We start from the raw sequence: 14,653 nt of genomic DNA, 5'->3' as shown, positions 1-14,653 counted from the left end.
GTCCAGTCATCTGACTTGAGGGAATTTATTCCGAAGACAGATTTATACATGTGCCCAAAAATCTATGTGCAAAGAAACCCGTTACAGGAATGTTTGTAAGAGGGGAAGGAAGGACTCAATTAAATATCCATTCATAATGAGGAAGAACCTTGCAACTATAGGCATGAGACCATCTACCTGTGTGAAAAGAACTCTAAGACAAAATGTTTAAAATAGTTACAAAAATAGTAAATGTATATGGTATTATCTTATTCATGTTTATTAAAGTTCTTATGTGTCTATGTATAAATGTGTATGTGTGCACATACTGACATATGCGTATGTAGAAGAAGAATTGGAAATTCACAAAACTACTCTAAAAAAAAGCCTCCTCTAAAGACTTCAGTATTGTTTAAATTTCATATACTGAGAATTAGTCATATATTACTTATCAGATAAAAATAAAGTAGCCAATTAAAAATTAAGTTCCCATTACATTTACATGGTTTTATTATTTGCTTTCAGGTCTGTTTTTCTTAACATTTTTCTCAGTGTATAATTAATATATGTTCAGAGTTCAAGTATTAGAATAAAAATTTTAAAGTACATTAAAAAAAACAACCAAACCTCTCCAACAATCTCACCACCCAGCTAAACTGTTAACATTTTGGTAAAAGAAAAAAGGTAGGGAAAGAAAAAAGTGCCATGCCTGGATCAGTCACATGTACAACCAAATTTCTAACATACTATATACTCTGATTTTTTTCATTTAGCATATTTCATTTAGCGTGAGGGCTTTCAGTCATGTCATTACTTATTCTTCAGAAATGAGATATCTGATGAATGTATGGCATTCCCTTATATGAATTTGTGTCGTTTTCCATTGTTGGCTATACGGCAGCAGTATTATTCTCTGCACATATTCTTCAGTATCTCTAATTATTTCCTTACACAGATTCCTGGTAATATATTAATTTACTGGGGTAAATATAAGCCCTTAAGTCTTCTGAACATTTTACACTAAGAATTATACTCTCACTAGCAAAATGAAGGGTCCATTCCACCCTATCACTGCCATTACTGCTTATTAGTACTTTTTAACCTTACCAATTTGATGGGGCAGGTGGTGTCTAATTGATTTTCAATTTGTATTTTTAAGTGCATATATTTGGTTACCAGTAAAATTAAATATTTTTGTGTATGGTTTCGACTTTTTTCTTTTTTTTCCTAAATTTTCCAGTGGGGTATTTATCATTTTCTCATTCCCTTATGATATGGATGTGTGTGCAAGTGTGTTTGCAGACTGAACACTAATTCATACCCACACAGTGATTTATACTGACACACAATGTAAGATATTACTTTATGATCTTTTTTGTCTGTCATATGTGTTACAGGTATTTTTCTGAGATTTGCCTTTATTCTATACATATGTTTTTAAGCAAAGTAACATTTTTACTTACTCAGCCTATAAATCTTTCCTTTATGGTTCTTCCTTGAATTTTATGCTTCTGTTTCCCTACCCTACCATATTTTTTTCAAGAAATTTACTTTTCACTCTAGCTCAGGTTGTTGGGACAGTTAGAAGGAGGCATAATAAGTCCAAGAAAATTCTATTTCCAATTCTATAGTTCACTAAACATATTTTGTCCCAAATAAAACTCAACAATAGTAATATAACTGCAGAGAATATGAAGAAGTTGTCCCCAAACCCCCAGAAGAAATATATCAGTGTTCAGTTTCTCTCTGTTGCTTCTAGAAGAAGTCAAGTTCAAGTGGTGAGTTGATATCTGACTAATCAGGTATAAATCAAATCTGCCAATCCCAAGGGTAATAGCAGGGACAGGACCACTCACCTGGAGACAAAGCAGCCAGGAACCAGCCTAGAGGAGAACACACACACAGCCTCTGGAGGGAGAGTCACTGGTCATGCCAAACTAGGAGGCAGGTGGGCCACCATGGGTGATAATTTTTTAAATGTGCTAATAGAAAAAAAATTCACCAATTTGTCTGCTTCTTCCAGTACATCAAATCTCAGCTATTCCAAGGCCAGTTATTTTTTTTTTAAAAAACTTTCTCCTGCCTTTGATCTTTTCAACTTCTTTTTATGGAAAATTTCAAATGTATAAAAAAGCAGAAAGAATAGTAAAACTACCCTCATCATCAAGTCTTATTCAAACGTAACAATGATCAACACATGGTTAATCTATTTTATCTACTTCCTCCCCTGCCCCACCCCCCGACTCCCACCACCCCAATTATTATAAAGCAAACCCCAAGCATTGTATCATTTCCTCTGCAAAGATTTCAGCAGGAGACAGGTCTTTCAAGGATATTGTTTCCATTCAGTGACTGCAAAGACTGAAATGTTTCTATTTAAATAGTTAGTTGCTGTTGTATTTGCCAGGAACCACTGAGGTTCAGTCTTCACGTTCTCATTTTTTTGGTGTTCTTCATCCCGCTGCAGTCTGACCCGAGATTAGCTGTTCCACTGAAATTATTCTTGTAAAGATGAGCATTTCCTTGTTGCCAAATTCAGTGCTAAGTTTTCAATATTTCCTTGACCTTCCTCCATGTTTAACCTACCATGCCCTCCTATTGGAAGCTGTTTTTCTCCTCTTGGGACCTGCCTGGGACAGTCTGGTGGTTCTTTTGCTAGCGTGTGGCTTGCTCACTTGCTCTCTTAACTTTTTCCTTTGAAGGCTTTTTGATGCAAAAGATGCCACTCAATTTAGGAAGAGAAGGTAAGCAAAGGAAGGACATAATCTCTCACAAGTCCTTCCTTTCCTTTCATAAAGAATGATATTTGATGTTCACTCATGACTCTGACCTAGAGTTTTCAAACATTTCTGCAGCCCCACACTTCTATCCATTATCAATGAACCATGAAGTGCCAACCCAACAAAGGTCAGTTTCCTCTCAGCTTAAAAAGAGAATTTTTATTTTCATTGTTTTTGAGACAAGATCTCGCTTTGTCATCCAGGCAATCATTGCTCACTGCAGCCTCAACCTCTCAGGCTCAAGCGATCCTCCCATCTCAGTCCCCCAAGTAGCTGGGACTACAGGTGTGTGCCACCATGCCTGGCTAATTTTTGTACTTTTTGTAGAAACAGGGTTTTACAATGTTGCCCAGGCTGGCCTCGAACTCCTGGATTCAAGGGTTCTGCCCACCTCAGCCTCCCAAAGTGCTGGGATTAAAGGCATGAGCCACCAAGCCCAAATTCTTAAGAGACTCTCTCTCTCCTTTTCACTGCCTTTACAAATAATTTTTCCCCCAATGGCTAAAATACATTTCTGTTACAACCATATAAGAAATTGGACTGCTTTTCATTTGAGCAGAAAATGAAAATGACCTCAAGTAGGGACATATAGACAATCAGTTTACCTCATCAAAGACCTTAGACGTGACATGCTTGTCCAGGACGGGAACATAGGTGGAGCTGTGGGGGACCGCCGCCACTGACAAGGCATCCATGAGGGTGAGTTTCTTGGCAACCAAGCCATAGGTCTTCAGCCAGTTTTCTGAAGACACATCTAAAGAACTAAGAATACGAGGTGGTGTTTTAAATTTAATGGTTAACCAACAAAAGCATAACAGAACTGTCTTCGTCAAATTAAATAACTCACTTGTGGTCATAAACCTGGCTTCCTTCTTGGGTCACCCTTTCTGATGACTGGTCATCCAGACACTCCTCAGCCAGCAGGATGCTCATGTCTGTGGACGGGGAAGGCAGTTGTATGTTTTCCTCATATATGGGTTTTACATAAAATGCAAAGGGATCACACCTGTCTCAGTTCAGCTGTGACTGATAGTTAATAAATGGACCACATTTTAGAGAATATATCTTGATCTGTCCGAGCAGGCTCTCAGGCAAGTTTCCTTTGCAATTACAGACCAATGCATGGGTAAATACAGCACTACATTGTTTTGAGGCAATGAGACATATTCATTCTTTCATTCAGAAAACACACATCTCTAAAAAGTGTTCAATAAAAGCACCATTAACCGATGATTGTTCAGTATTGACCTTTGAGATTCCTCCAAATTACACAAGAGAGCCTTGATCAACATTTTCATTTCTGATAGATTGTTTTGTGGTTCTTCAGCTTTATGTAGAAAACCAAAAAACCTGTTAGGTCCTGTTTAGTTGTATGTTAAAATTTTCAAATTAATATTTGGGGTTTTAAATATATCCTTATATAAATGTGTATTTATAAATGAAAAAGGATATTTGTGGAAAGAGCCGCATTCAGAAGGAGGCGTGTTGTTGGAGGTGAGCTAGTTAAATAGCTAAGAAATCAAATCCCAATCATCATTTGAAAAGCCCTTTAAGGCATATGCATGTAGACCACTTAGGAAATGTGGCAGGTTAACTGAAAGTGAGCCACGGTGCCCGGCCAAAATCCCAGCACTTTGGGAGGCCAAGGCGGGTGGATCACCCGAGGTCAGGAATTTGAGACTAGCCTGACCAATATGGTGAAACCCAAATCTACTAAAAATACAAAAATTATCTGGGACCTGTAATCCCAGATACTTGGGAGGCTGAGACAGGAGAATCGCTTGAACTGGGGAGGCAGAGGTTTCAGTGAGCCGAGGTCCTGCCACTGCACTCCAGCCTGAGTAACAGAGTGAGACCCTGTCTCAAAAAAAAAAAAAAAAACAGTGAGGAAAAGACATCACACAGATCAGCACTGAAGAAAGCAGAGTTCAATTAAACCATGACTGAGGAGCCACAGGTGCCCATTTGCCACTCGGCCATTTCCTTCTCCCTAGGGGATTTTGTGTATGTGTGTATTGAACTGGGATTTTTAATTTATCAACTATTTGAAATATAAGAATAATATTACAGGCATCAAAGTTTTCAAAAAAAACTATTACTTTAAGATTAATAATTTTATCAATAGTAATAAAAATTGAGTGGAAAAAATCACATTTTCCTCATATGCAGTCCCCAAAAGGCTGACAATTTGGAGCAGAGAGGGGCTCATCTGATAGCATCATCCATTAAATAAAGGGAAGAAAATAAACCAACTATGAAAAATGACAGTTTCAAAATCAAACCATGGAAGGTCAGCAGCAGGACCATAGTTATGTGAGCCACGTGTGTATTAAACACCCAGGCACAATAAGCACAAGGCCGGCTCTCAGAAAATCCAGGTCATAATGCAGGCGGACCTGACTTACAAGGGGTTCCTTTGAATAGGAAGCAATCTGGGCTTATTTAAAATATGATTTACCCAACATATCTACACCCAGCCCTTTCTGGAACAGGTACACTGGGGAAAGGGAGGCTGGCTGGCAACAGAGACTCTTTCCAGCTTGCCTTTGTCACTTAGAGCAGTCCTCCGGCTGCTGGCATTGGAGAGGCCATCCTTCCTTTCACTGAAAGCTGAGCTCCTGAGGGAGGACATCTGGCTTCTGAGCAGGCTGGTTTTGGTTGATTCTGTTGGTATCACAGGGAGAAGTTAAAGGAATTGGGGATGGAAGAAGATACTTCATTAGATACAACTATTTTATCAGCTCCTTAAAGTAAGAATGCAACCTTAGTTTCCCAACCCTCCTAGGGTGGTGCTGCCACAAACTGATCCGGGATGCCCTGCTCCCTTTATCTGAATTTAAGCAGGGCCTCTCTTGCAGAGAAGTCAGCTTCCATGCTCATTCAGGCTGTCGGCAGAACCCAGCTCCTTGCAGTTGTAGGACTGAGGTTCCATTTCCTTGCTGGCTATAACCCAAGGGACTCTCTAAGCTGCTTAAAGCACCCATATTACTTCTCACACAACTTTTCTATCTTTAAGCCAGTAATAGCACATTGAATTCCTCTTGTGGTTTAAATCTCTCTGACTTTCTCTTCTTCCACCAGCTGGAAATAGCTCCTGCTTTTCACGACTCCCACAGTTACACTGGACCCACCTAGATAACCCCGTCTAGGTCAGCATAACCTGGTCATGAGAGTGACGTCTCATCATATTCAAAGGTTGCAGGGTTTAGGGTAGGACATCTTTTGCAAGCCATTCTAGAAATTCTGCCCACCTCAACTGCTGTCCAGATCTTTATGTTATTTTCTACCCTCTGATGTGTCCCTTCTACAGGCAAATGACAAATTAGCAAATATTGACCTTGAATCTGTGGCTTTAGAGGACAATGAGCCTGCACCGAGTCATCTTGACTACTTTTTATATTTGACAACATAAACCACACTAATTGTAAGTGTAGTCTGTACTTCATAATTTAGAGGCCTTAGAAGTACCTAGAACCAAGGCTTTATGTCAGCATTCATGAATGAAATGTGTCTTTGTTCTCACTGGGAGAAGACTTACCCTTTCCTGCAAGATATTAGTTAGTTAGAGTGAAGATTAGCTAGTAATCTGCAAATGGGTGTCTTTCACACAGAAAAGTAACACCAGTGGTCTCCGTGCATAGAGAAGGAGTGTTGCATAGGCAATGAAAGGGTAAGCCCTGCCTTGGTTGTCTCTGTACCCAGGAGCTAAGAAAGCTAAATTTTCTTAGGAGCTATGCCTGTGAGAGAAAGATAACAATCCAAATCAGAGAGCTGAGCTCCTGCTGCTGTCCACACTGGCAGGCCACCTTGACCAACACTGCCAGGCAGAACAACCTGATTTATGTGAGCCAAATGAAAATGAATTTAGCTCCCCATGTCTCCAAACATAAGAAATACCATTCCCAAAAGCCACAAATGTGGAATGAAACATTTATCTGGCAGTGGATTCAAGCATTTAGCTCCTCCCCTGACTCTGTGGGATCAGTCATGGCATTTCATCACTCTTCTACATCACAAATGGAAACAAAAGAGAAACTCAGCATATGATTGTCTCCCAATACCAAACGTCCCAAATCTAAGTGAAATGTTGGCAGTGACAATAGGCCATTAAAATGTTTAAGACAAGTAGCAACTTTGGCAAAACTCAGATTCACTGGCGCAGGCAGGCAGGACTGGAAAAAGAGACACAGCCACACAAGGGACCAGTGTGGGAAGCCTGTTTGTTCCCATGTAACACACTGCTCCCTCGTACAGAGATAGCAGGAGCATGTGGACAGATCCTGCAGGAGGGGCCAATCTTCAGTTAGTGGCCCATTCCAGGAACCCTCTTGGTCCCTGTGGGTTCAAGGCCCTCTTTCCCTGCCAGCAACATGGGGACACTCTAGAGACAGCACTGGAGGAAGCTGCTGCAACTCTCCCCTCGGGGACACCTAACATCCTGGTCTGAGGGGATCCCTGCTGCCAGCTCAGGCAGCACCAGCAGGGACCAGTAGGAACCCCAGGAACACCAGAAAAAACAAGCACCAAAATATTTAACAATATCACCAAGCCTGTGAAAATTAAATTGCCATCAGAACCACAGCCCACAAAAGTAGGTCAAGACCCACATGCTATATTTAAACTGGGCGACTACTTTCTAAAATAAAATACTTAAATGAGATGCAGAGTTCCTAACATAATAGACAAAATGTCCAGGATGCTATCAAAAATCACCCATTGTATCAATAACTAGAAAAACAATCACACCTCGAATCAGAAAAAGCAAATGCATGATGCCAACACCAAAGGAAGCTACCCATGAAAGTGCTTCAACAATTAATTACACATTCTCTGGAAACAAATGAACAGATAGAAAGAAAAGCAAGAAAACCTCTAGCTAGACAGAAAAAGTCAGAAAGAGAGAAGAGAGATCAAAGCACTAATATTGAAAATGAAATAGAGTGCATTGCTAAAGATCTTGCAGCTATTAAAAAGCTAACAAAGGTATACAGTAAACTCATTTGCCCTCAAAAATTTGATAAATTAGAAAAAATAGACCAATTACTCAAAAACCACAAACTGCCAAAACTCAACCAAGATAAAATGGACAATATCCTTAAAACCATTACAGAAATTGCATTCACAATAAAAAATCTGGAAAAGAAGTCCCTACGCCCAAATGGCTCCATGATAACCTTACTAAACATTCAAAGAAGAATTACATCAATTTCTTCCAGGAACAGAAAAGGAGGGACAATTTTCCAACCCATTTGTGAGGATAGTAGTAGCTTGATACCAAAGCTGGATGAAGATAGTACTAAAAAAGAAGAAATAAATGAAACTATAGATCAATAGCTTTCATGAACTTTGATACCAAAATCCACAACAAAATACTAGCAAATGGAATCCATCAACGTATTAAAAGAATTATGCACTGAGACTACGAGGGAAATATTCCGATATGTACAAGGCTGCTTCCACATTTGAAAATCAATTGATGTCATCCACCATTTTAACAGACTAAAGATGAAAAATCCTATATCAACTGACATAGAAAAAGCATTTAATAAAATCCAGCACCCATTCATGATAAAAACTCTCAGAAAGCTAGAAATGTGTGGATCTTCCTCAACTGGATAAAAATTTTAATTTTTTTCTAGAAGTTTTATAGTTTTCTGTTTTGCATTTAAATCCATGGTCCACGTGAAGTTAAGGCCAAGTTTCTTTTCGTTTTTTGACTGTAGATCTTGTTTCAGCATCTTTGTTGAAAAGGCTATACTACTTCCATTGCGTTAATTTTGTACCTTTGTCAAAAGCATTTGTGTATATTTGTGTGGGTTAAATCTAGGCTCTATTCCACCTATTCCCCTGCTAATACCACACTGTCTTGATTGATGTGGTTATGTGGTAAGCCTTAATATCCAGTACAGTGATTTCTCCAACTTTATTCTCTTTTTCAAAATTATTTTAGCTGTTCTAGAACCTGAAGATTCTGTACATATTTTAAAATAAGCTTGTATGTGTTTATAAAAACATTTTGGGGATTCTATTAGGAATTTCATTAAACCTATAGATAAATGAGGTGAGAATTGTCATCTATCACACCAATTTATTCAACCTATGAACATGGTGTCTCAATTTATTTAGGTCTTCTTTAGTGTCTTACAGCAGAATTATATAATTTTCAGCATACAGATGCTGCATATACTTTGCTACATTGCATTTCATTTTGTTTGGAGCAATTATGGATGACTTTAATATAGGTTGCTGCCTGTTCACTGTTAGTATATCAAAATGCAATTGTCCTTGTGTGTCCTGTAGTCAGACACCTTGCTCAACTCAGTAGCTAATTTTGGTACATCCCTTGCTGTTTTCTACATAGACAGTATGATATCTGCAAATAAGGACAGTTTTATTTCTTCCTCTCCACCCTTTCTGGCTTTATTTCTTCTTCTTGCCTTGTTGCAGTGGCTAGACTTCCCATGCTATGTTGAATAGGGTGGTGAGAGTAGGCATCCTTTTCCCCAATTTTAGGGGGAAATAATTCAGTCTTTCACCATTTAGCTTGATTTTAGCTGTAGGAAGAGTGTGCAAGGAAGGTGGGTGTGGTTATAAAAGGGCAGCATGAAGCATCCCCGTGGTGATGGGACTCTTCTGTACCTTGACTCTAGTGGTAGAAACACAAACCCACATGTGATAAAACTGTGTAGACCTAAACACGGACTGTCAGACACACACACACACACACACACACACACACTCTCTCTCTCTCTCTCTGTCTCACAGGTACAAGTAAAACTGGGACAATTTGAATAAGACCTGTGGATTGTATCAATATCAATATCTTGGTTTCAATGTTGTACTATTATTTTGCAAGATGTTACCATTGGGGAAAAGAGGATGAAGGGTAGGTATATATTAGATCATGTGAATGTACAATTATTTTAATAAAAATATTAATTTAAAGAACCCATAGGTTTAGTGCTTTTTAAAAATACTATGTGGGTTTAGGTTTATTCTATCTTCTTGCCTTGAAGAGAATCCAGCAAAAGAGTCAAGCCATTTTGTTCACTGATACCTGCATGGAGGACTTTCTTTTTCTGAACCTTTTGATCTGAAAGGCCCCATGGCCCCTTCAACATATTCAGGGATGAAGTTTGTGTTGAACTGACATCAGATTGAGGCTTTGCACATTTTTCTGGGGTTGAAACCATAAAACAGATTTCTTTTTGATGCCTGTTTTGATTTAGATTAAAAGTAGAGCAAAAAAAGAGAGAGAGAAAAGAAAATTTTCATCAACAAGGCAGAGTTAAGTCAATACATTTATGTTGAACACTGCAAACTTAAAGAAATGAGCCTTCCCCCATCTGGGTTAATATAAAAATAGTCATTTATCCCTGACCCATGCAGAAGAGTGGACAGGCCCAGCCTTCGAGTCAGAAGATACAGCCCACATCACAGGTCTGGTCCTTCCCGGCTCTGTGACCTCAGTCAAGTCACTCAGTCCTCTCTAAACTTCTTCACTTTCCTCATCTATCAACTGCAGGAAAGGTCACCTGAACACCTATATAGTGACTACATGGGGCTGACGTGAGGATTCATAGGAGGGAAAACCAGTTATAAGCAAGTATGCACTGCAGAAACCCATTCTCTAACCAAGTGTCTACCAGCAAGCACTTATAAAAGCCAGAGACAGGAACTCCTGCCTTGGACCTCCCATGCTGGCACCAGATCTCAGGGAACCATTCTGGAGAATGGAGGGATTCCAGAAATGCTTGTGTGTTTTCCCAGACATGACCTTCTCTGAAGCTCTGAAGACAGCAGCCACAGAAAGGAAAACTTCTAGAGCAACCTTCTGCTCCAACACTGTGACGTGTGCCCTCCTTCCTGCACCACTGCCCCTCAATGCCTCCGTGGAGCACCTGCCCCAGGTTCCATAGCCCTCTGTGGGTCTGTGCCTGCACTGTGCCCCCCATGGTAGAAGAAACCAGGCTGACATTCGTCTGTGCACCTCAGTTCTCTTACTGCATGGTTTGTACTCAATAAAAGACTTCTCATTGACTTGATTCTTAGTTTATTTGTTCAAATGTTTGAAGTTTAGAAGCTCTGTCTGTGATTTCCCAAATACTGAAAAAACAATGCCATAAAATCTCATTATAAGATGACTATTATAACATTTACCTCTTTTTACTGATTCCACAGTCATGCCTTACCCTAAGCCCAAACAAATGCTTAATTTGCTAATAGGAAGACAGCAAATTTTGTTAACAAGAAATTCTGATTAATAAATGTATTTTCATTCCCCCCCAATTTTCTATCATTCTTTCAAATAAAAAGACACCCTCCTGGCAGGGTAGGCTGTGACACTTGAATATCTGGAAAACATTAAATCATTTTAATAAGATTTGCAAAGCACTAATTAGAAACATATTAGAATATAGGATGGGAGCAGACACGGGAAATCATCTATCCTAAACCCCACCGCCATGGCCACTATTTTAAAGATGAGGTAACAGAGACCCACGCAGTGGAGAGGTGTGGAGGGAGGTCCAGGTCCCATCACAGTCACCCAGAGGGAAGTCCAGGCCTTGGCCTCCTGATCCCTGAGTCAGAGCTCCTTCCCCACACAGAGCTCCTACCTGTGCTGTCACTGCTTGGGTCTGGGGACCCGTCCACACTGTGTGGAGAATATAAAGGGAAATATGTGGCCTCCTCAAGCCCATGATTAAAGTTATTAAATTATTAATTCTCTTTGCTTAAAAAAAATCTTTAGTCATACTATGTGATTCTTTTCACTAAAAGAAATTTCTCGAGGCATTTCTGAAAGGACAAGGGCCCAGGGGGCAGGCCCAGCTCTGGAGAGGCCCCAGTGCAAGAAGACAGGTGGGCCAGGGTGCTCACTTGCTGTCCCCATCCTTTCCTGCGTTGTACCACCAGTCCATGATCAAGGACTTGGAATAAAGGTCTTGTATCTTCTCCAGGTCACGGTAACCCTGTTCCATTTCCTCATCTAAAAGGGTCAGATCTTCATTCTGCCAAAATGAGAAGTGAGTATGCTGTAAGACTAGAGAAAAAGAGCTCAAATTCCAAACACATTTCTTTCCTTTTCTTCGTAGAGACAAGAGGCTCACTGTGTTGCCCATGCTAGTCTTGAGATCCTGGCTGAAGCCATCCTCTTGTCTTGGCCTCCCGAGTACCGGGGACTACAGCACACGGCCAGCAAATTTCAAACACTTCCAACAGAAAGCCAACTGTATCAGGAAAAGAAGAATCTAAAGAATGTTATGTTGTTCTTATCCCATTTTTAGCCAGCTTTATTTACACGTAATTCACATACAATAAATTGAACATGTGTAAAATGTACCATTTGAAAAGTTTGACATTCACACCTGTGAAATCATTCTTACAATCAAGATAATGAACATATTCGTCTCCCCCAAATTCCCTTGAGCCCCACTGTAAATCTGCCCACCCTCCTACAAGCCCTCTCCCTCAATTCTCAAGGAACTATTCAATAGCTTTCTGTCACTACACATTAGATTCAGTTTTCAATAATTTTATATAAATGGAATCATACAGAAATTCCTTTTTTTCTGAATTTCTTCTCTTGTATGATTATTTTAAGATCCACCCATGTTGTAGCATGAATCAATAGTTCATTAGTTTCTTATTGCTGAGCTGGATTCTACTGTATACTACTAATAAGTACCACAACTTATTTATGCATTCACCTGTTAATGTTGTTTTCAGGTTTGGGCTATTATAAATACAGCTACAAACATTTGCATACAAGCCTTTGCATGGACATTGGGTTTCATTCCTCCTGAATAAATATCTAGAAGTAGAATGATTGGACTGTGTGGTTTCTGATGTTAAGGTCCTTCACGTCCCTTGATAGCCATATTCCTAGATATTTTATTCTCTTTGTTGCAATTGTGAATGAGAGTTCATTCATGATTTGGCTCTCTGTTTGCCTATTGTTGGAGTATAGAAATGCTCGTGATTTTTGCACATTGATTTTGTATCTCAGGATACAAAATCTCAACTTGGCTGAAGTTGCTTATCAGCTTAAGGAGTTTTTGGGCTGAGATGATGGGGTTTTCTAAATATACAATCATGTCTTCTGGAAACAGAGACAATTTGACTTCCTCTCTTCCTATTTGTATATCCTTTCTTTCTTTCTCTTGCCTGATTGCCTTGGCCAGAACCTCCAATACTATGTTGAATAGGAGTGGTGAGACAGGGCATCCTGTCTTGTGCCTGTTTTCAAAGGGAATGCTTCCAGCTTTTGCCCATTCAGTACGATATTGGCTATGGGTTTGTCACAAATAGCTCTTATTATTTTAATATATGTTTCATCAATACCTAGTTTATAGAAAGTTATTAACATGAAGGGATGTTGAATTTTACAATGTTGATCTTCTTTTCATGTGCTAGGTTTTTTTGTAGATCTCCTGGGGTTTTTTTAAATGTAGATAATATGTTACCTACAAATAAAAAGTTATATTTCTTCCTTCCCAATCCGTATGCTTTTTATCTTTTCTTGCCTTGTTGCCATGGTTAGAACTTCTAGTAGTATATTGAATCAGAGTGGTGAGAATAGATATCCTTGACTCTCTTCCAATCTTAAGGGGAAATCATTCAGTATTTCACTATTAAGTATGACTTTAGCTGTATGTGTTTTATTGATGTTCTTTTTTTATTATTATACTTTAAGTTCTGGCATATATGTGCAGATCGTGCAGGACTGTTACATAGGTATATGCATGCCATGGTTGTTTACTGCATCCATCCCCCTGTTATCCACATTAGGTATTTCTCCTCCCCAATCCTCCCACCCCCTGCTGTCCCTCCTCTAGCTCTCCCACCCCGCAACAAGCCCTAGTGTGTGATGTTCCCCTCCCCGTGTCCATGTGTTCTCATTGTTCAACAACCACGTATGAGTGAGAACATGTGGTGTTTGGTTTTCTGTTCTTGTGTCAGTTTGCTAAGAATGATGGTTTCCAGTTTCAACCATGTACCTGCAAAAGACATGAACTCATCTTTTTTATGACTGCATAGTATTCCATGGTGTGTATGTGCCACATTTTCTTTATCCAGTCTATTACTCATGGGCATTTGGGTTGGTTCCAGGTCTTTGCTATCATAAACAGTGCTGCAGTGAACATATGTGTGCATGTGTCTTTATAATAGAATGATTTATAATCCTTTGGGTATGTACCCCAGTAATGGGTATCCCAGTAATGGGATTGCTGGGTCAAATGGAATTTCTATTTCTAGATCCTTGAGGAATCACCACACTGTCTTCCACAATGGTTGAACTAATTTACACTCCCACCAACAGTGTAAAAGTGTTCCTATTTCTCCACATCCTCTCCAGCATCTGTTGTCTCCAATTTTTTAATGATCGCCATTCTAACTGGCGTGAGATGGTATCTCAATGTAGTTTTGATTTGCATTTCTCTAACGACCAGTGATGATGAGCATTTTTTCATATGTTTGTTGCCTGCATAAATGTCTTCTTTTGAAAAGTTTCTGTTCATATCCTTTACCCACTTTTTGATGGGGATGTTTGTTTTTTCCTTGTATTATTTGTTTTAGTTCTTTGTAGATTCTGATTATTAGCCCTTTATCATATGGGTAGATTGCAAAAATTTTTTCCCATTCTGTAGGTTGCCAGTTCACTCTAATAATATTTTCTTTTGCTGTGCAGAAGCTCTTAAGTTTCATTAGATCCCATTTGTCTATTTTGGCTTTTGTTGCCAATGCTTTTGGTGTTTCAGTCATGAAGTCCTTGCCTATGCCTATGTCCTGAATGGTTTTGCCTAGGTTTTCTTCTAGGGTTTTTATGGTGTTAGGTCTTATGTTTAAATCTTTAGTCCATCTAGAGTTAATTTTAGTGTAAGGTGTCAGGA

The 14,653-nt window shown here is 39.3% G+C and overlaps 1 protein-coding gene across 1 annotated transcript in view; it reads right to left on the bottom strand.

Annotated features, from left to right (window-relative positions):
- Window positions 1-14,653, bottom strand: part of VWA3B (von Willebrand factor A domain containing 3B) — a 264,931-nt gene that overhangs the window by 91,460 nt on the left and 158,818 nt on the right. The window contains exons 14-18 of the mRNA XM_064371448.1: window positions 11,640-11,770; window positions 9,817-9,974; window positions 5,304-5,423; window positions 3,607-3,694; window positions 3,365-3,521 (exon numbers count right to left, since the gene is read on the bottom strand). Of these exons, the coding sequence (XP_064227518.1) occupies window positions 3,365-3,521; window positions 3,607-3,694; window positions 5,304-5,423; window positions 9,817-9,974; window positions 11,640-11,770 (654 nt within the window). The remainder of the gene's footprint in view (window positions 1-3,364; window positions 3,522-3,606; window positions 3,695-5,303; window positions 5,424-9,816; window positions 9,975-11,639; window positions 11,771-14,653) is intronic.

Source organism: Aotus nancymaae, unplaced genomic scaffold (assembly GCF_030222135.1).
Source record: "Aotus nancymaae isolate 86718 unplaced genomic scaffold, 86718_ANA_hifiasm-v0.15.2.pri h1tg000131l, whole genome shotgun sequence".
NCBI lineage: Eukaryota > Metazoa > Chordata > Mammalia > Primates > Aotidae > Aotus > Aotus nancymaae.
This window is presented reverse-complemented; position numbering and strand designations above follow the sequence as displayed.